The sequence below is a fragment of the Malus domestica genome, chromosome 15, assembly GCF_042453785.1.
Source record: "Malus domestica chromosome 15, GDT2T_hap1".
NCBI lineage: Eukaryota > Viridiplantae > Streptophyta > Magnoliopsida > Rosales > Rosaceae > Malus > Malus domestica.
Genome location: NC_091675.1, coordinates 45,018,862 through 45,040,283, shown reverse-complemented (window position 1 = coordinate 45,040,283; position 21,422 = coordinate 45,018,862). Strand labels below are relative to the sequence as shown.

At 39.0% G+C, this 21,422-nt stretch overlaps 2 protein-coding genes across 2 annotated transcripts; one reads left to right on the top strand and one right to left on the bottom strand.

The window, feature by feature from the left end:
- Positions 1-849: 849 nt before the first annotated feature.
- On the bottom strand, positions 850-3,191 carry LOC103417539 (pollen-specific protein C13-like). The gene is made up of 2 exons (XM_008355716.4): positions 2,525-3,191; positions 850-1,344 (listed from the first exon to the last, which is right to left on the bottom strand). Exons 1-2 carry the CDS (start codon positions 2,676-2,678, stop codon positions 1,019-1,021), a joined length of 480 nt encoding a protein of 159 aa, XP_008353938.1. The 5' UTR covers positions 2,679-3,191; the 3' UTR covers positions 850-1,018.
- A 1,046-nt stretch (positions 3,192-4,237) lies between these two features.
- LOC103439566 (uncharacterized) lies at positions 4,238-14,640 on the top strand. The gene is made up of 5 exons (XM_070812999.1): positions 4,238-4,345; positions 6,043-6,137; positions 6,731-6,892; positions 7,161-7,245; positions 14,324-14,640. Exons 1-5 carry the CDS (start codon positions 4,238-4,240, stop codon positions 14,483-14,485), a joined length of 612 nt encoding a protein of 203 aa, XP_070669100.1. The 3' UTR covers positions 14,486-14,640.
- Positions 14,641-21,422: the final 6,782 nt, after the last annotated feature.

Genomic DNA, 21,422 nt, shown 5'->3' with positions numbered 1-21,422 from the left:
CATTGTATTTATATTAAACATACATTTATATATTAAAAAGGATAAGCATACTAGAATACCACAAAATTAATTGAATTGATACATAAACATATACCAAATATTAAGAAAGAATAATAAATTGCATGTATGGAAAAGTTATAAAAAAATATCAAAAACTTAAATATTATATGAATTTCCAATTTATGTTCCGAAATTTCTGAGATTACTCAAATTCCAAAATTTCTAAATATGCCAAAAATTTCGAATTTGAAAATTATGATTCAATTCGTCCGATTTCGAAATTTTGATACGAAAATGGGAAATGTTGATACGAAAATGGGAAGCTTTTTGAGTCAATCACAGATGCAGCCTACCAAGTCGCTCATACATTATCTTCTGAATGATGAACCTCTCAGACCTCATGCCCGAGCACGCATTTGCTCGCACAACTTGGTTAGACGATCAAGAACTTGTTCATACGACTGCTGTACACAATCGAGAAGATTTATGATCAATGCCTGCATCCGAAGTTGGTCTTTGATGCTGATAAGTTGATGATATGAGATATCAGGGAGCTTCAAATTGTACTCTCCTTTACCAGAAATTTGTAGTCCGAAGATTTGCTTCATGATTTTACCTAGCTTTTAAGATTAATTAATCTTTTCCTATTTTTAATCGCGATATTATTTCGATTGGCTCATTGTTCCATGCGTATGGTGCAAGACACTACACGATAACATCTAATTTTTCCAAGAAATTTTCTATGCGATGCGATGTATTAAAACAACATTGAATTACATTGAGAAAATCAATTTAATCAATTATTAATATATATATATATATATATATATATATATAACAGAAACCATATTATCCAGTCCAGAAGAGACCATGAAATAAAATTTAAAGAGTACAGCAAATAAATCAAGAAATCACTAGGTGTTGAGATAACAAGCCATCAAACAACAGCAAACATTAGCAGCGTGAACCAAGCAAGGTTTAAAAAGTAGAGACACAAACTAGGAACTCAAACCGACACCTACACGTCGAGCTCCTGCAGTTCCTTCAGAATCTGGGTGCAACCAGACAAGGCCTCGGTCCTCATGAACCCCATTGCATTGGCAAAACGGGTGTATGAAGCAATGCCATTGTAGCCGGTGAGGATGACCCGTGCACGCTCACGCCCCGGGGAAACTGTTGCACAGTCCTTCTGAGGGCTGCTAACAAGGACTGCATCACAGAACTGGTCCAAATGGTCCTCTGCGACCGGGATCTTATAGCAACCAGCTGAGTCGGTTGTCCCTTCTTTGGTGTACACGAGTGCCATGCTGCTTTTGTCTCTGCATTCCAGTCTAACCTTGGCACCTATAATTAACATCACCAAATAAAACTTGTTAGAGGAAATCTCCAATCCAATCGAGAGTTCGAAATAGTTTCTAATATTTCCTTCCAAATTGTCAGTTTAAAGAATCAATGATACCGAGGATGAACACAACCAAACCCTGAACTAGTAAACCAAAACGGTTGGCAAATCATCAAAACCTATGCTAAACATGAACATACGATTCAATAACTATCAAATCACCAAAGTTTTCCTAACAAACCGATGTCACGAACGACATTAGTTTTAGAAATCAATGCAGCAAAGAGTCGATGCACATATGATTTTTTTTTTTTTTTTTTTTTTGAATCTAGTGTCTCCGGGTCTTTGACCCGACTACTCACTAGGCCACCCGCCTAACCCCACAACATTTGGTAGGCAAGAAACTCTAGCAATTGCTAGGTGGGTACCTTGAGAGGTGTCGAACCCCAGACCTCTTGGTAACAAACCAAGGGCCTGACCATTAGACTAAACACTCTTAGGTGTCGATGCACATATGATCAACGAATCATTACAGACAATGTTTAGCTTTCTCAAATCGTACGATACTGTACTCCCCAACTGTCGACCTACAACAATGCTAATTCTCGAAACAATATCCCCACACCGAAATCTTGTCAAAACATGATCATAAACTAGAACCAACAACCATGGAGCAAACAAAACTCTTCCTAACTATTTATTCCGAAAACGATGTCACGAACGAACGACATAACCGTACGTTAGAAATGTATCCATTCAAAGTTGACCTAGATGTGAACAAAATCATACCCTGCAGATAAGATGTCCTTAATTTTCAATCAAAGATCCAAGATGGGTTCTTTATTTGTGTATTGATGAACGGTTGCAGGGGCCGGATCGTATATTATTATGTAAAGTCAATGTCACCATCTATCAATCTAACGTCAAATATTCTTTGGCATGCACTAACACGCACACATAAGAAAATAATAAACACAACAAACCCCAAAAGCATCATCATTTGACCATACAGTCCACCTTATTCAAACTTCAAACCCAGTCAGATCTGAGATTTAAAAAACCAAATCTTGCAACTAAATTTACAAACAGAAGACGCAACATTTCCAGATCTATCAAATGAGATCCAAATTTCTAAAAGCAAAATTAGAGCTAAAACCAAAATCGGAGTTAAAAAATTGTTACCGGCAATGTAGGTGATGGCTTTGGTCTCGTACCCAGCGCGGCAAGTGTCGCAGTAGACCTTCCCCTCCACCGTGAACGGGGTCTTCATGGGACGCGTGGCGGCGGCCAGAGCCGGCAGCACGCACAGAGCAATTAGCAGAACCAATTTCGCCATTGAAGCCCTTTTCAGTCTTTTCACTTCGTTCCAGCAGAGAAATTTGAGAGAGAAGAAGATTGAAGAAACGAAATGCAGAGGAGCGAGATATATGAAGAGAGAGAGAGAGAGAGAGAGAGAGAGAGTGATGATGCCGCTGGGGAAAAGGTTTGAGTAATAAGCGGAAAAATTGATTGCCCAAACCGCGTAAACTCGGCTTTTGCCTACGCGCTTAGGGCGGTGCACCGTTAAGTCAGCGAATTAATGGATGCCACGTGGTGAGGTGTGGGTTTTCGGTCATTGCGGTTGGGTAAGATTGGGGGATTTGTGGGAGGGTGCAAGGGGATGTTGTGGGAACGGGTGCACAGGAAAGAACGCGGGGTGGGGTCTGTGATTGACAGCAGCTGGCGATGTCGGTGCTCACATGGGAGCTCTACAGCTACGGGAAACTTGTGAAAGCAATCAACTGAATCAAGTGCTGGCGATTTGACCAAAAACAAAAACAAAAACAAAGTGGTGGCGACGATGTAAACCTACGTCGTTCCGGCTGTACTCTTTAGTGTGTTTTATTATTATTTGGGTTGACATCCTTTGTAAACTTCTATTTCATCCTTTATCTATCAATAAAAGAGTAAGTGTACATATTCAAGTAATTCTCCACTCTTAAGTAAGTTTTCATTCTTTCTTTAGTGTGTTAGTTTAATTAGACTTTATGTCCAAAACAAGGAAACACTATTATTGTTATATTATTAATTTGTTAAACTGATGATCATTCTTTTTTCGAGCACTATGTTGTAGTTGAATGATTGCTATACAAATAACTGGACATTAACTAGGGTACCTTTGAGTTCAGCCTTTATGGTTTTATACTTGCATTGTGAGCGGCCGTCATCTTGAAACATGTTTAGATTCATGTGTAAGGTTTCATGTCTAATTGTTATAATCGTCATTTGGCTATTTAAACGATCTGCTTCGAATTTGGCATTAGAGCTAAGTTTAGCATTTTAATGCCCTTTAAGGGAAGGGATCTTCATTTTTCAAAAAAAAAAAAAAAAAAGGGACCACAAGATTTCATTAAAGCCAAATCTAACAGTTATTCCTTTAATAGTATGCCTATAATAGTATAGTACCTTAAGGACGGAAGTCATCAACACACAGTTGCTTATTCTTGCTTGAACACTGTATATTATTGTCCTCGCAAACCTTGTCAACCAAAACCACTAGAAATTTATTGTCTTAGACATCCCGCTAAGACTAGCATATATTTACAAGAAAATTAACAAGAATCTGAAGAAACAAAACTTTTATCTTAAGTTATATTGAACACTTGCCATTTACTAGTAAAGGTAAATAAGTGCAACATAATGTATTAGCAGCAAAACGAGCAACTGGTCGTACTTTAGAGATTTTGAGAGAAGAAAGAGAGTTTGTAAGAAATCAAGTAGCAATAACCTTAGAGAAAGCTAAACTATAGTTTATGATAGATAACCTTAATTTTTTTAATCACAAATATCCCTAAATAGACCCATCCTATCAAGATGGTCCCTAAAATTGAAAATCGATCAATGTAGTCCTTAAATATGGGTGTCAGAAATCAACGTGGTCCTTCTGTTATATCAAGGTCGTCTGATTCGACTCAACCACTGATCGATTACGACGAGTTAGGATTGAGTCTGGGTGGGAGTTGGGTGACGAATCAGTGTTTGAGTTGTCGATGAGTTTCGGTGAGGAAGAGAAGACGGTGGTGGCGAATGGAGGATGCTGGAGCTGAAGCCTAAGAGATCGTCGGTGACTGAAGAAAAGTAGTGACTGGTATTGAGGCAATGAAGGTTTAGAATTGGGGACGAGGAAAAAGAGTTTTTTTTTTTTCTTTTTTCCTTAAGAAGAGTTTTTTTTTCTTTTTTCCTTGTTAAAGTATAAAAATAAAAATATTTTGCCATTCAATGCTACAGTCTGGTGATATTCCTCTTTACTTGGAAGTGAGAGGTCTTAGGTTCGAATCTCGTAGATGACGAATTTGATACCAAATTAGGTTGCCCATCATTTGGTTAGCCGAACCCCCTTCCCTTAGTGTAAAAATATCGATGTACTCAATTTTTTTTATTATTTAATTGAAATATGTAATTAAACTTGTGGGACCTAGTTATGTGACACATCATCACATAACAAAATTTTTGACGGAATTGTGATGTAAATACCAAATTGATTTGTGACACCCATTTTAGGGACTACATTGATTGATTTTCAATTTTAGGAATCATCTTGATGGGATGGTTCAATTTCAGAGACCACTTGTGATAAAAACCCTTTAGAAATTAGTGAACAACAAAGGAGAAAAATCACCCTAGACCAAAATAGTTTAGTTTTTTATTTTCCAATAAGGAAGCATAATCATATTTTGCATAGTAAGAACATCCCCGAGAAAATAGTATTGTGGATCTTATTATTAGTTAAGCAAAAGGTATAAAATTAGAAAATAATAAGCAAATATTTATTAAACCAGTTATTGGATTTGAATCAACTTATGCAGCAGAGGAGTCGGGCCCAAGAAAATGGCCTTGGAGGGGCTTCACTTGGCTAACCCGATGCCATTTGGGCCAAATAATGGTTTGTTCGACTCCATAGGAATATGCCCCATCCATCTATTCGAGATGAATTTTTGGGCAAATTAGACTATTTTTTTGTTTTTTGATCTTTAGCCTTCTCCAATGAAGATGGCTGATGAGTCTATGCTTAGAATGCTTTGGTAATTATTTAGGTGAAATTTTGATACTTTGATTTTTATTTTTAATGTAGAACATGCGACTTCCTCTTGAGCAAAAAGTTGTAAAGTTGTAATTATTTTTTTATTTTTTATTTTTACATTTGTAACTCTTCTACATTAATTTTGCAATCGAACAATAAACAGTATTCGTGAGGGTTTAGAGGGTTTTAAAAAGCTAAACGATGATGTAACTATCGTCTAAGCATAGACGATTCCATCACAACATTTGTATATTCTTTTTGTATTTTTCTTCACATTTTTGCATTAATTATTATAAATTTTTATTTACTTTGGAATCCAAACAACGATGTAGTCATCATCAAACGACGATGTAGCCATTATCAAAGAGTAGAGGATCCAATCACAAGAGTTTGCATATTTTTTCACACTAGTAAATTAATTATTATATTTTTTTAATGTGCTTTGGTATTTTTAAATTGCTTTGGTATTTTTAATGTGCTTTGAAATTTTTTAATCCAACTCATTTGAGATTAAATACTATGGCTATTCTAGTAAGGTTTTTATTGGTTTAAAATTTAAACTAACTTTTTTTCGGGTTGAAACGAGTTATCTACGAGTAAACTTGTTAAGAACTTGTTATGCTATGGTTGTTATTAACAGGTTCTTAAAGTGTGGCTCGATAACAACCGATTGGTTAATGTGTTGACTCGAAATCCGTTATTTTCGTATCGTTTTGGATCAGGTTTACATGTCGTGTAAGAAATTGTCGGGTGCAATCTGATGTGAAAATTTTGTAATATGAATTGGAAACTTTTTTTTGAACCGATAATTTCGAAAATCAGCCTTAATGCTAAATTTAGTGTTATATAAGAAATGAATTAATTAGCATTACACATTTAAGGCTATTTAAATGTGAGATTTAAAGTCATTTAGGTCATCTCCAACCGATCCGGCCATAAAGTTAAAAGGTAAAAAATAATTCGAAATAATACAAAAACTGTCACCAATCAAAGATTAAGTCAAAAAGCTCGTGGGCTCCCCCAGGCCGAAAAAGAAGAATCAGATCAACCGGCTGGCTCAAAGAGCCAGCCAGCTAGCCCCGGGCCGGCCTCTCTTCCTCTCGCAGGCAACGACTCAAGCTTCTCTCTTCCTCCTCTTCTTCTTCTGATTCATCTTCTGTCTCTCCCATCGAGCTTTACGTTTTGACGATCTTTAGGGTTTTGAAATCTGAAGCTTCAAAACCATGGAAGACGCTTCAAATTCGAACCCAATCTCTGGAATTCGAACTCAATCCCAGGCCGAGGGCCGAGCGGCATCTCTCACTTGTATAAATACCAAACAAACGCAGCCCTTCATTTGCTTGCTTGTCTGACCATCTCACCCGGTTTTCGAGCTTCACACCAGACACAAAGACGCAGAAGCACCAAAAATGGAGAAAGCGATCAACAGGCAGCGTGTTCTGCTCGACCACCTCCGCCCTCCCTCCGCCGACTCTTCTTCTTCTCTCTCCGTAAGCCTCTCTCTTTCTCCTCCTCGTCTTCCCCAAAGTTCGATTCATCCTTAATTTGATTTGATTCAACAAAACATACATACGTGTGTGTGTATATAAAAGATTTGAATTCGATCGAATTCCAGCTCTCTAATTTGATAAAACTGATTTCGGATTCAAATGATATGATATGATGCTTCTCGATCAGGTTCAATTTTGTATATGTATCGATTCCTAGAGATTTTTGAGATGTTTTTGGGTGACAAATCTGAACATTTTTGGTTTGCAGAGCTTATCGGACTCCGATTTGCAAGGCGAAACGCAGCGGCCTCAAGGATACTCATGCTGATGATCTTCTTGCACCTGTTTTGAAGGTTTGTTATTACCATTATCTTCGTTTTTGCATTCTCGTTTTTGTTTCTGGTGAAGTTTGATAGGAACAAGTATTATTCCATGAACTATTGTTATCTTGAATTGATAGAAAGAAGTATATTTTTTTCTTACCGGGACGACAATTGCTTGCTGTAGGCAGTTGTGGAAAAGACCAATGTGAACCCGAGTGAAATTGGAGATATCGTCATTTTTGTCCTTTGTTTCCGTTTTAGAAAAATAGTTCCTTGCACAAATGATGTCTTTAACAGGATTGTAAGATTCATAAATTTAAGCAACCATATTAAGTCAGTTAAAATAATAAATTATGTTTAGCCTTAAGGTCATTTCGGTTGGAGATGATTTTTTGTAGCAGAGTTATGTTTGGCTTATAGACCTTTGGCCTCTCGGTTAGAGATGGTAAGAAATATGCCCTGATACTGTTTATTAAAATATAATTTTTTGGAGGGCTATAGGGCTAAAACAAACTCTTTGGCCCTCCTTCGGTTGGAGATGACCTTAGTATTATAGTCTAGTGATATTTTTATTCACTGATAAGTGTATTATAGTCTAGTGGTATTTCTATTCATTGGTAAGTAAAAGGTCTTAGGTTTGGTTCTCGCCAAAGGAAAATTTGAATCACATTATTGCTAACTCATTGTGAGACTTAGCCCACTCCCCTAACATTTAGTGTAGATAATATCGTTTGTTAAAAAAAAATGAGACTTAAATATGATCAAGTCAGGGCTATCCAAACAATTCCCTACTGTCAGTCCAAATCAAGTCTATTACATGCAACAAATACCCCCTTATAGTACTTACCTGTGTCCAAAAACTTAAATGTGTATTCACGTAATCAATCATCAAATGGTACAAGAAAAAACCATGAAGAAATCATTTCATGGATAGTTTTCACCTAATGACCATCAAGAAAAGAAAAAAGGTCATGGATACATGATAATATACAAATACAAGTACATCTAACTTTCTCACAGTTTTTCCAGTGAGCCATCGGTACGAAAAAATAAAAATATTTTCATGCATTTAAGCAATCGCGCACATGGGTACAACCGCACACGGGCCGGTCCAATGTTTTAGAAGGCCCTGTGCAGGATTTAAAATGAGGGCCCCCTTCTAAACAACTTTGCATGTAAAAATGTTATTTGAAAAAATAAATGTAAAAGAAAATTATTGGCTAGGATAATGTACATCCATTAAATATAGTAATTAAGAGTAAATTATATATCATTTTCTTTCACTCCTCATTCATCTTTAATGCGACATTATCTCACTGTACAAATATCATAATCAGAATCGTACAAATAATTGTAAACACAAAAATTCTGTAACGAATGAAACGAGAACATGTGTACAAAGCAAATTTGTATTGATGAATTTGTAGGGTTACAAACTTTGTTTACAATTTTCCTCTGATTCAGTCTTCAAATTTGATGCAGATACCTATGTTGTTGATCCAAGGGTCGCGATGACTTGTTCTCGGACCAATGGTTGAACAATTGCTTCAAGTTTTGAGCTTGAAACAATGCGTTGATAGTCTTCACCTTTAGGGTTGTGTATGACCTGCGACAAGGTGATGTTGATGTGGGATTTTGTTGATTTAAGGGTCTTGGCAACTTGATTTTGAATCGAACGTCGTTATAAGTTTTAAGCTTGTAACAAAGTATTGAAGGAGTCGGCACAAGTGCTTGTTGATTCTTCAAGAGAATGCTTCAGCTTTGGTCGAAAGAAAACTTCGGCTTTGGTATACGTTCTTCGAAGAGAGCTTTGACAGCGTATTAGTCTTCAAAGATTTGGCAGAGGTTATCCTTTTGTGAGAATTTCAGCCATTCAATGTAGAAATTGTGGACCCCTATTTGTGTTTGGGGACCTTATATTTATAGACTTCCAAAGCTATGCCTTTGGATGGATTTGACTTTGATTTGTGTCTTGATTCATCCATGGGAGAATTTAGACATGTTTTGTGTCTTAATTTAGCCACTTTCCCTTGCTTGGTCAAATTATAGGGCTTTCTTGCCTATTTTGTGAGTAATATTCAATTCTTGCTTGTTTTGTGAAGATGCTTTAGCTTTCTTTCGGTTTTGGGAGCAATTTGGGTCCTTTAACGATTTTAAGAAGATTTCTTCCCATTTGCCGCATTTTAGGAATGCTTTTGAGCTTCATTTGCTTGATTTGTGCCACATATCATTGATGACTTGTCCATTTGTGATGAGTCATATGCCGTGTGGAGCTTTGTTATGCATTATTTGCATGCAACGAAATTTTCATGTCTATAGATGCCCCCACTTCAAGGCGCGTTGTAGGCATGTGCTTGTCGCATGCAAGAAACGTGTTTTGAAGTCTTGCGATGTGAATGTGCTAATTCAAGAGTCGTCGAGACTTGATCTTGAATTAGTTTGCTTCTTCAATGGCTGTAAAGGCTTGATCTTAAACGAAACATTTCTTCAAGGGCCGTTGAGGCGTATTTCTTGGACAAAACATTTCTTCAAGGACCATAGAGGCTTGATCTTGAATGAAATGAAAATTTTCTTCAACGGCCGTAGATGCTTGATCTTGAATGAAAATGTAATTTTCCTTCATGAGCCGTAGATGCTTGATCTTGAAAGAAATGAAAATTTTCTTCCAAGGTTGTAGAGGCTTGATCTTGAAAGAAATTTTGGAAATAGATAAATCGGCACATACTTATTGTGCGTATTGATTTTCCATAATTTTGACAAAATACATTTGGTGTATTTTGAATTTTTTTCCTTGTGGTTGTAGGAGAAAAAAAAAAGTTGTTTCCTTCATTAGGTAGGAACCTCCTTCAATTTTGGTAATGAGGGTGATTTCCTTCAAAGTGTTGGAAAACTTTAGTAATTTCCTTCAAAGCTTTGGAAAGATTTAATGGTTGTCCTTAGGTAAGTAGGATTTGCATTTTTTTCCTTTTTACGGCAAGTAGAGTGTTTTCCCTCTTAGTTTGGGAAACTTGACAACTTGTCTTTGCTTTGGAGGGATTCCCTTTTGTATTTTGGCAAGGAAAAGTACTTTCCTTTGATGTTTTTGGGAATTTTAAAGTCGTTTCCTTATTTTTTTTTTGTTACCCTTTCTTCTTTTTGTTGATTTTTTGTGCCAAAAACAGCATGCTTTTCCCTTGTTGGCCGAAATTACATTGCCCTTTTTGCTTGGAATTTGCTTCCTTCTTGCAGCTAGAATGTGCTTCCTTGTTTTGATTTTCCTTTTGGTATTTGGTATGTGTTCTCCCTATAGCATTAGGAAGCAATTGACCCTTAATATAGGGCAATTGGGTGTGTTTTTGTCACAAAACATCCTTGTCGTGCACTGTTTTTGTGCTTGTCGTGCCTTGTAGCTGCTTGAAGATGTCGTGGGTTTGCTTGTTGCTTGGTGCCGTGGCTTATAGCTGCTTAGAGTCGTGCCTTTTTCTGCTTAGTGCTTGTTACAATGCGTCACTTTTTACCGCGTGGTGCTATGCAAAAGATTGCAGCAGGGTTTCGCTGTGTAGTGCCTTTTGGTCACAGTTTCTCTTGGTGGTGACGTTGTCGTTCAGTGCAAGAAATTGTTTGCGTAATCGCTACGGGGTTGCATAGTGCGATTGCGTAGTATTTTGGTTTTCTTTGCTACTGTAGTGTGCTTTGAATGACCTTCTCAAGCTTTATGGCTGATTTCTTTTCATCCTTGTGACTTTGTCATCGTCATCCTTTAACGCTCGCGAGGTTTGTCTCACATGTATTTTTCTTTAGTGAAGCAATTTTTTTTTCTCCTTCTTGCCGTCCCACTTTTTATGTTTATGTTGCCTTATTTGTTTTGTTACAGCCATGGTATTTTTCAAATGCTTTAAAAGTAATACCATCACCATTCTTGCGAAGGAAGGCAATTCGCAAGATAAGGGAACGACGTTGAAGCTTTGTGCACTGTTGACTAGCCCTAAGGCGCTTGTTCTTCCTGTAAAAGATAATTCGATCCATATCAAGTCGTGGTCGTCTGAAGTATCTTGGGAGGTGATAGATTTTGGTCGACCAAATACGAAGAAGAAGGCATGTACGTTGAGGATTCTTATCTTGAATTCTTCGCACCATGTTCGTGACAATTCACCATCTTCATTTAAGCTTCTTCATGATTGCATCCGTAGCGGAGCAATGACTTGAAATGACATCTTGTCTACTATTGGAGAGGCTGTCTTTGCTGAGTTTTATTGAGAGTGACTTGAAGATGTCTTGAGCCGATCTAAAGATATGCTTACCAACGTAGGCCTTTATCTCCCTGTGTACGTATGTTTGTTTAGTTATAATCGTCATCCTTCCGTCCTTCGTGTGTTCTTTAAGTATTAGTGTTCAGTGGTTAACACATTTCACACATCATAAAGGGAAATGTCGATTTCACTTTGGGATCTTCACAAGATAGGAGGCTTGCCGATCCATGGTAAGTTTTATGACAAGGTTGTTCCTAGCGTGGAGGAATTTTCTCATCGCAACAGCAGAGGATTTCTTGCGAATTGTCATTATTTGTTTTGGGCGTATCACAAGCTTTACCACGATGCTCAGGTTAAGTCAGGCATGATGGATCCGATTTTGGTATTGAGATGCCATGAAGTACAAGAAGCCTTCGAAGAAAAATGGCCGTAACATGACCACTAAGCCAAAGGGAGACTCAGACTCATCAGGTGCCATTGGTTCAGCTAGGCGCCGTGCCCCTTCCGAGTTGCAAGTGTTCAAGGATCTTGGTGTAGCGTCATAGCACGTGCAATAATTTTACCTAGTCGTTTTCTTAGCTTGTTGGCTTTGTAAGTTTATTTTCCTTAAAGATGACGTCAACTTACCCTAGAGTCTTTAAAGTGGCTAGCAAGATGGCTGCAGGTGAATCTTTCAGCCTTGCTATTCCGGTCTTAGTCATATTTATAATGGCTTAAATGTTGTTTCGAACTCGGCGAGCATCGAAGATAGTGGTGCAGTATTTCCCTACAACTATGTGTACGGTTGGTTGGGTGAGTATTTTGGCACTAATTTTCTTCGTCGACTTTTCACAAGTCGGGCTCTTCTTCAACAACTTTAGTCAAGTTGGGGCCTTTAATGACAAAGTACTATGGCGTGCTTTCTGCGTAGAGTTTTGATGATTTGCAGGCGCAAGCGTTGTTTAGAAGTTGTGACGGTTTGAGGATGGACCATTTGGCAAGAGTTGGCTCGACGCAGTGAGGTCTTATAGATGATTCACACCTTCGTTTCTCAAACTTGTCTTACATCATAAGTCTTTGCTCGGGGTATGTTTCTTTGCGGCAAGGAGACCGATGTATTGTTCAGCTGTATAATCCTTATCGTTTCAGCGGACAGTTTGGTTTTGTCTAACATGTGCCGGGTAAGTTAAAGGAAAACGCACGGTCAGAATCTTTGCAAGCCGTGTATATTCATTGAGAGTCTTGTACCCATGCATGCACAAATGCTTTTATCACCTTGTCGACCAAGGACGAGTTCAAGAGTAATCTAGTGACCTGTGCTTATGTAGGTTGGTGGTTAAAGATACACCATGAAGACTTAGGGACGACAAGTGGCACTAATTATTCTCATTCATGCAATGATGCATTGAGAGGGTTGTTCTGCGGTTTCTATGTAACTGGCACCTTTTGATTGTGCGAGTACAGCTCATTTGCAAGGTGGACTTGTGGCTTTAGCTCATCAACATCTGTCTTTGTCTTCTCAACATTTCGATGCTTCTGAAGAGGCAGGTGACGAAGTTGATTCACATGAAGATGAACTTGTTTTGCAGTAGAATCAACAAGTTTTAAATAAGCGATCGCTTGAAGGCCTTCAGGATGATAGGGACGTCAATTTTCGTCATAAGAAGAAGAAAATGTTTAGGTATCCTCAGTTTGATGGCTATGTGTCACTTGAGAAAGATGTATGTACTTCATTATTTCTTATGATTTCTTCTGCTTTCATTGGTTTAGCTTTTGTTTCTAACATCTTTCTTCGTCTTCTTTAGGCTGGGCCCTCTTGTTCTTTTGATTTGGTGTACATGTGCATTCATTCCTTTACGAAGATGTTATTTAGAGGCAACTTACCTACGGATGAGGAGATTAGGGATCTGCTTGGTGTAAAGCTTGCTACAAATCCGTCAAGTTGCCCAAATTTGCCGTGTGTAGGTGTAAGTATGCAAGAGCCTGTCATGCATCCAACATCTTTGCTAGCTAGCTTCGATCTCTCTTAAATGGCCGAACCTTAGTGGCACTGAGCAACTCATCCATCGCATCAACCTTCGCGCGGCTATGGATATCAAGAGAAGAGGATTTCAAAGTGCGCATCGGAGGACCCTGCGTTGCTCAAGGAAGACTTATTGAAGCTTGTTTCTGCGATCGATAACCTTAATGTTGATTCCTCAATCTTGAGAGTCAAGAATATCGAACTTATGGCTACCTTAACGAGTATTCTTCTTTGCATGCTGTTTCTTTGAAGAAGTTGAATCCAGAGGTTAGAGCTCAGCAACTTGTGGCAATGGACTTATCAATTGCCCAAGTTCGGTCTTCTCAGCAAGCCGTTTCGGAAGGTTATCAAGCCACAATGATTTCTTTAGCTTCTGTCTAGGCGTGTCTAGAAGCATTGGCGCGAGAGTGAAAGCAGTTGGAAATCGAAGCATCACGACTTTAAGGTTTTCTTTTGGAGCAGGAAGCTACATTTTCTCAACATCAAGAGGAGATTTCGTGCTTATAGCAAGAGAAAGACGCGGTTATGGAGGTGCCCACCTTGTCCCCCACCGTCATCGTAGTTTTACGAACATAGCTTTCAAGTAGTGTCTTCCGTTCTTTGTACTTTAAGCCTTCTTTATTTTTGCTCATTTTGTAATACGGCTTTGTAGCCAAATTCTTCCTTTAAAGAAAAGTATTCACAATCTTGAATTTGCTTTTTATTCTTCAAAGTGTTTGTGTTTTGTTGATGATGTGACTGTACTTGAAGTTTTGATGTTTCAAGTTGCCTACGTACCCTCGGTTGAGGAAGGATCAAGTCATGACATAGTTCAAAGGAAATAATGGATTGTTTATTTTTTATTTTTTTTTAATTTTTTGATGGTTTTCCATTGAAGGTAAGAAGGCGCACCATCATCCACATTGGCCAATCTTCACGCCAACAAGCTTTAGAGGATGACACTAAAAAGGAGGTCGAAGACGTCTTCCACATCACATCCAAAAAGACAAAGAAGATGAAATCCCCGATGAGGATGTCACTTCGTGCCACCACAGCTTGAGGATGAAGGGCAAGCCATGATTGATGATCTTAAGGAGCTCAACTTAGGCACAAGCAAGGAATTGAAGCCTATCTTTGTAAGTGCATTACTAAGTGCGGACAAGATCGATGAGTATTACCAATTACTAATGGAGTACAAAGATGTCTTTCCTTGGACCTACAAAGAAATGCCCGACCTTGACCCTACCATCGCCGTTCATCATCTTGTAGTCAAGCCTGGAACGCGACCGATAAAGCAAACTCAAAAGTGTTATCGATCCGAGCTCATCCCACAAGTTGAGGCTGAGATTGACATGCTAATTGAAACAGGCTTAATTCGAGAGGTGCAATACCCTAAATGGATCTCCAACATAGTCATTGTTCTTAAGAAATCTAGACAAATATGTGTTTACGTAGATTTCCGTGACCTTAACGATGCTTGCCCAAAGGATGACTTTCCTTTGCCAATCATCAAAATCATGGTAGACGCAACCACTGGTCACAAGGCACTATGGACAAGCTCTGTGAGAAATACAAGCTTAAGCAGCACAAGTCTTCCATGTATTATGCTCCGACCAACGGTCTCGCGGAAACATTCAACAAAAAGATGTGCAACATCGTGAAGAAGGTAATCGGCCGAACAAAGAGAGACTGGCACGAAAGAACAAGCGAAGCACTTTGGGCATATAGGACGACACATATGACTCCTACCCAAGTTATGCATTATTCTCTCGTATATGGCGTAGAAGCTGTTCTACCGTTCGAAAGTCAAATCCCCTCATTAAAGATGGCTATACAAGAAGGCTTAACTGAAGAGGAAAACACAAAGCTGCGACTTCAAGAGTTGGAAGCACTCGACGAAAGAAGGCTCGAAGCTCAATAACACTTGGAATGTTACCAACCACAACTATTCCAGGCATTCAATAAAAAGGTCCGCCCAAGGTCTTTCCAAACTGGAGATCTTGTCTTAGCATTACGAAGGCCCATCATCATAACTTACAAAACAGAAAGCAAGTTCACATCAAAGTGGGATGGACTTTACGTAATACAAAAGGTCTACACCAATGACGCTTACTTAATCATGGCGGAAGACGGCTTAAAGATCAGCCCCATCAATGGCAGATTCTTGAAGCGCTACTACCTCTAAACCAAACAAACAAGCTCATCGCCTGCATAAGCCTAAACTGCACACTGCACAAAGCTCCTCGCCTGTATGAGCCTAAACTGCACACGACAACAATGTTCCTCGCCTGCAAGAGCCTAAACTACAAACGACACAATGCTCCTCGCCTGCACGAGCTTAAATTGCATACGACACAATGCTCCTCACCTGCACGAGCCTAAACTGCATACGACACAATGCTTCTCGCCTGCACGAGCCTAAACTGCATACGAGACAATGTTCCTTGCCTGCACGAGCCTAAATTGCACACGTCACAAAGCTCATCGCCTGCATGAGCCTAAACTACACACGGCATAATGCTCCTTGTTCGCACGATCCTAAAAGGTGACACCCAATGCTCATCGCTTGCATAAGCCTAAGCTGCACATGGCACAAAGCTCCTTGCCTGTATAAGCCTAAACTACACACGACAACAATGCTCCTTGTTCGCACGAGCTTAAATGGTGACACCCAATGCTCTTTGTTCGCACCAGTTTAAAAGGTGACACTCAACGCTCCTGGCTTGTAATAGCATAAACTGTGTATAGCAAAATCGCCATCAAAAGCAATCCATCATTCTTTTGAACTACGTCATGACTTGATCCCTCCTCAACCGAAGGTACGTAGGCAACTTGAAGCTTTAAAACTTCAAGTACAATCACACCATCAACAAAAACACAAACACTTTAAAGAATAAAGAGCAAATTCAAGAATGTGAATACTTTATTACAAAGTAAGCAAAAAAAAATAAAAATAAAAAAAACATGGAAAGCTTTAAGCACAAAAATGGAAGACACTACTGAAGAGTTATGTCCCTAAAACTACAGCGATGGTCTTTAAGCAAGCCGTCCAAAGTCTTCAAAGTCTCTACATCGGTGAGAGACAAGGTGGGCATTTCCATGGCCGCGCCTTTCTCTTACTATATTTGGGAAACCTCCTCTTGATACTGAGAAAGTGTAGCTTCCTGCTCCAAGAGTACACATTGAAGTCGTGACGCTTTGGTTTCCAACTGCTCTCGTTCACGCGCCAAAGCTTCTAGACGTGCTTGGACGGAAGCCAAAGAAGCCCATGTGGCTTGATAACCTTCCGAAGCGGCTTGCTATGAAGATTGAACTTGGACAATTGATAAGTCTATTGTGGCAAATTTCTGAGTTCTAATCTCTGGATTCAACTTCTTAGAGGAAACAACATGCAAAAAAGAATACTTAGTCGAGGTAGCCATAAGCTCGGCAATCTTGATTCTTAAGAGCGAGGAATCCACGTTAAGGTTGTCAATCGTAGAAACAAGCTTCGACAAGTCCTTATTGAGCAACGCAAGGTCCTTCAATGGGCATTTTGAAATCCACTTCTTAATATGGCTCTTGATATCTATGCCCGCGCGAAAGTTGATGCGATGGATAAGCTGCTTAGTGCCACTAAGGTTCGGTCATCTCAAATACATCTCAGACCTAACTGGCAAAGGTGTTGGACGCATGACGGGCTCTTGCATACCTTCACCTACACACTGCAAACTTGGGCAACTTGGCGGATTTGGAACAAGCTCTGCATTGGGTGGATCCCCAATCTCCTCGTTTATAGGTAGATTGCCTCCAAATAGCATCTCTGTGAAGGAATGAACACCCATGTTTGCCAAATCAATGGAACAAGAAGGCATAGCCTAAAGAAGACAAAGAAAGGTGTTAAAAACACAAGCGAAAACAATGAAAGCAGAAGAAATCACAAGAAAGAAGGAAATACATACATCTTTCTCAGGTGACATATGGTCATCAAACTAAGGAGGCCTAAACACTTTCTTCTTATGACGGAAATTAACATCACTGTCATCCAGAGCACTTTCATGTGGTCGCTTGTTCAAAACTTGTTAATGTTGTTGCAAAACAAGGTAATCTCCGTGCGAATCAACTTCGTCACCCGCCTCTTTAGAAACATCCGAATGTTGGAAGACAAGCACGGGGGTTGAAGAGCTATAGTCGCAAGTCCATCTTGAAAATGAGCTTCACTCACATAATCAAATGGTGCCAGTTGCGTAGGAATTGCAGAACAACCCTTTCTCGACACATCATTGCGTGAATGAGAAGAATTGGTGTCATTTGCCGTCCCATAGTCTTCACGATGTATCTTTGACCACCAACCTGCTTAGGCACAGGTCACTGGATTACTCTTGAACTCGTCCTTGGTCGACAGAGTGATACAAGCATTTGTGCATGAACGGGTACATGACTCCCAATACATATACACGGCTTGGAAAGATTTCAGATGTGTGTTTTCCTTCAGCTTGCCTAGCACATGTTGGACAAAACCAAATTGCCTTATGAAATGGTAAGGGTTGTACGGCTGAATAATACATCAGTTTTTTTGCCATAAAGAAACATACCCCAAGCACAAACTTGTAATATAAGACAAGTCTGAGAAATAAAGGTGTGAATCATCTACGAGGCCTCGCCATGTCGAACTAACCTTTGCCAGGTGATTCATTCTCAAACCTTCACAACTTCTAAACAATGTTTGCGCCTGTAAATCATCAAAGCTCTTTGCGAAAAACACGCCAGAGTACTTTGTCATTAAAGGCCTCAGCTTGGATGAAGTTAAGGAAGAAGGCTCCGACTTGTCTAAAGTTGACGAAGAAAAATGAGTGCCAAAGTACTTACCTAACCAATCGTACACATAGTGGTAGGGCTCGTTGAGTTCGAAACAATACTTAAGCCATTGTAAATATTGGCTAAAACCGAAATAGCAAGGCTGGAAGATTCACTTGTAGCCATCTAGCTAGCCACTTTGAAGACTCTGGGATGGATAATGTTGATGTCGTCTTTGAGGAAAACAAACTTACAAAGACAACAAGATAAGAAAACAGCTAGGTAAGATTCTTCCACGTGCTCTGACGCTACGCCAAGATCCTCAAACACTTTTAATTCGGTAGGGGAACGGTGCCTAGTTGAACCAACGGCACCTGACGGGTATGAGTCTCCATTTGGCTTGGTAGTCTTGTTGTGGCCACTTTTCTTTGAAGGCTTCTTATACTTCATGGCATCCCAATACCAAAATCCGATCTATAAAGAAATCTTCATGCTTAACTTACCCTGAGCCTCATAGGAAAGCTTATGATACACCCAAAACAAAGAACGGTAACTCACAGGCAATCCTCGACTATTGCGATGAGAAAATTCCTTCATACTAGGAACAACCTCGTCGTAAAACTTACCCTGGATCGGTAAGCCTCCTATCTTGTGGAGATCCCAAAGTGAAATTTACATTTCCTTTTGTGACGTGTGAAGTGTATTGGTCGCTGAACACCAATGCTTAAAGAACGCATACACAACATGATAAAGGCCCTTGTTGGTAAGTACATCTTTGGATTAGCTCAAGACATCTTTAAGTCACTCCTAGTAAAACTCCGCAAAGACGGCTTCTCCAGTAGTCAACAATGTGCTATTCCAAGTCATAAATCCGCTACGAATGTGATCACCAAGAAGCTTAAATGAAGCCGGTGAATTGTCACGAACATGGTGCTAATGATTTAAGATAAGAATCCTCAACGTACACGCCTTCTTTTTCATAGTTGGTTGACCAAAATATGTCACCTCCCAAGACACTTTAGAAGACCACAACTTGATAAGCATTGAGTTGTCTTTTGTAGGAAGAACAAGAGCCTTAGGGCCAGTCAACGACGCACAAAGATTCAGCGTCATTTCCCTATCTTGTGAATCATCTTCATTCGCAAGAATATTGATGGTATTGCTTTTAAAACATTTGAAAAATACCATGGCTGCAACAAATTAAACAAAGCAACATAAGCATAAGAGTGGGGCGGCATGATTTTTTTTTTTTGCTTCACTAAAGCAAAAGACATGCGCGACAAACCTCGTGAGCGTTGAAGAATGACGATGGCAAAATCACAACAATGAGAAGAAATCAGCCACAAAGCTTGGGCAAACATGGCAAAGAGGGCAGTTACAAGATGGTCCTTCAAAACACACTACAGTAGCGAAGAAAATCAAAATGCTACGCAATCGCACTATGCAACCTTGCAACGATTACGCAAGCAGTTTCTTGCACTGCACGGCAACGTCACCACCGAAGGGAAACTGTGACCAAAAGGCACTACATAACATAACACCGTTGCAGTATTTTAAATAGCACTATATGGTAAAAAGTGACGCACTGCAACAAGCTCCAAGCAGCAAAACCACGGCAAAGCACAACAGTAAGCACACAACAAGAATGTGAATTGTGAAAAAAACACACAACCAATTGTCCTATAAATAGGGGTCAATTCTTCCTAATGCTATAAGGGAGAGTACATACCAAATATCAAAGGAAAATCCAAAGAAGGAAGTATATTCCAACCAAAAGAAGGAAGCTAATTCCAAGCAAAAAATGACAAGTTTTAGCCAATATGCGCAAGTAGGACGTTTTTGGTGATAATTCAACTTTCCATAAAAGTTTTGATGCAAGGCCAATTATAGAAGGAAGCTAAGAGGCTGATGATCATTGTGTCCAAATTTCATAATTTTCCCTAAAGCCAAACGTTCCAGTTTTCAAAGTTAATCTAGCAGAAGTTGTTTTCCTGTCAGAACTGTGCAGCTGTGGGAAAATGATGAGTTGAAGGCTTTCCCGATTTTTCCTAGTAGTGTGTGATATATGCCTGAAAAGATAAGAGATAAAGCTAAGTTTCCCATATTTTTACAGAATTGTTCAGAAGATAAATCGACTCAAAATTGGCATGCAAGTCAGATGACATGTTTCTTAAACCAAGGAAACATGCTGTTTTTCCTGCAACAAAAAAAAAAGAAAAAAAGAAAAAGGAAAGGGCTTCAAAATTTCCAAAACAACAAAGGAAAGAATCCCCCCTTGCCGTGGAAAACAAAAGGGGAAAGGAAAGAATCCCTCATTGCGGTGGAAAACAAAAGGGGGAAGAAAACAACACCTTCCTTGCCGTGGAAAAAAAAGAAATGTACATCCTACTTACCCAAGGACAAGCATTAAATTTTAGGAACTTTAACAAAAAGCTCACAGTACTATTCAATTTAACAAAAAATCACAATTTTACACTAAAAAGTCAATACTGGTACTATTCACTTTACCCTTTATTTTGTCTTTATCGTTAAAACTCAAAGTTTTCGAGCCATTTTCATTAGTTTTCCTTTAAATTTTTCCTAAATTTTGAAGGAAATCACCAAAGCTTTCCAATACTTTGAAGGAAATCACCCTCATTACCAAAATTGAAGGAGATTCCTACCTAAGGAAGGAATAACATTTTTTTTCCTACAACCACAAAGAAAAAAATTCAAAAAAATACACAAAAAATTATGGAAAATCAATACGCACAATAAGTATGTGCCGATTTATCCATTTCCAAATTTTTTTTCAAGATCAAGCCTCTACGGTCCTTGAGGAAATTTTTTATTTCATTCAAGATCAAGCCTCTACAACCCTTGAAGAAATGTTTCATTCAAGAAATACACCTCAATGGTTCTTGAAGAAATTCCTCATTTCATTTAAGAAATACGCCTCAACAGCCCTTGAAGAAATGTTTCGTTCAAGAAATACGCCTATACGGCCCTTGAAGAAGCAAACAAGTTCAAGATAAAGTCTCGACTACCGTTGAGTTAGAACATTCACATTGCATGACTTTAAAACACGTCCCTTACATGTGACAAACACATGCTTGCAACACGCCTTGAAGTGGGGGCATTTGTAGACATGTAAATTTTGTTGCATACAAATGATGCATCACAAAGCTCCACATGGCATATGACTCATCACAAATAGACAAGTTATCAATGACATGTGGCAC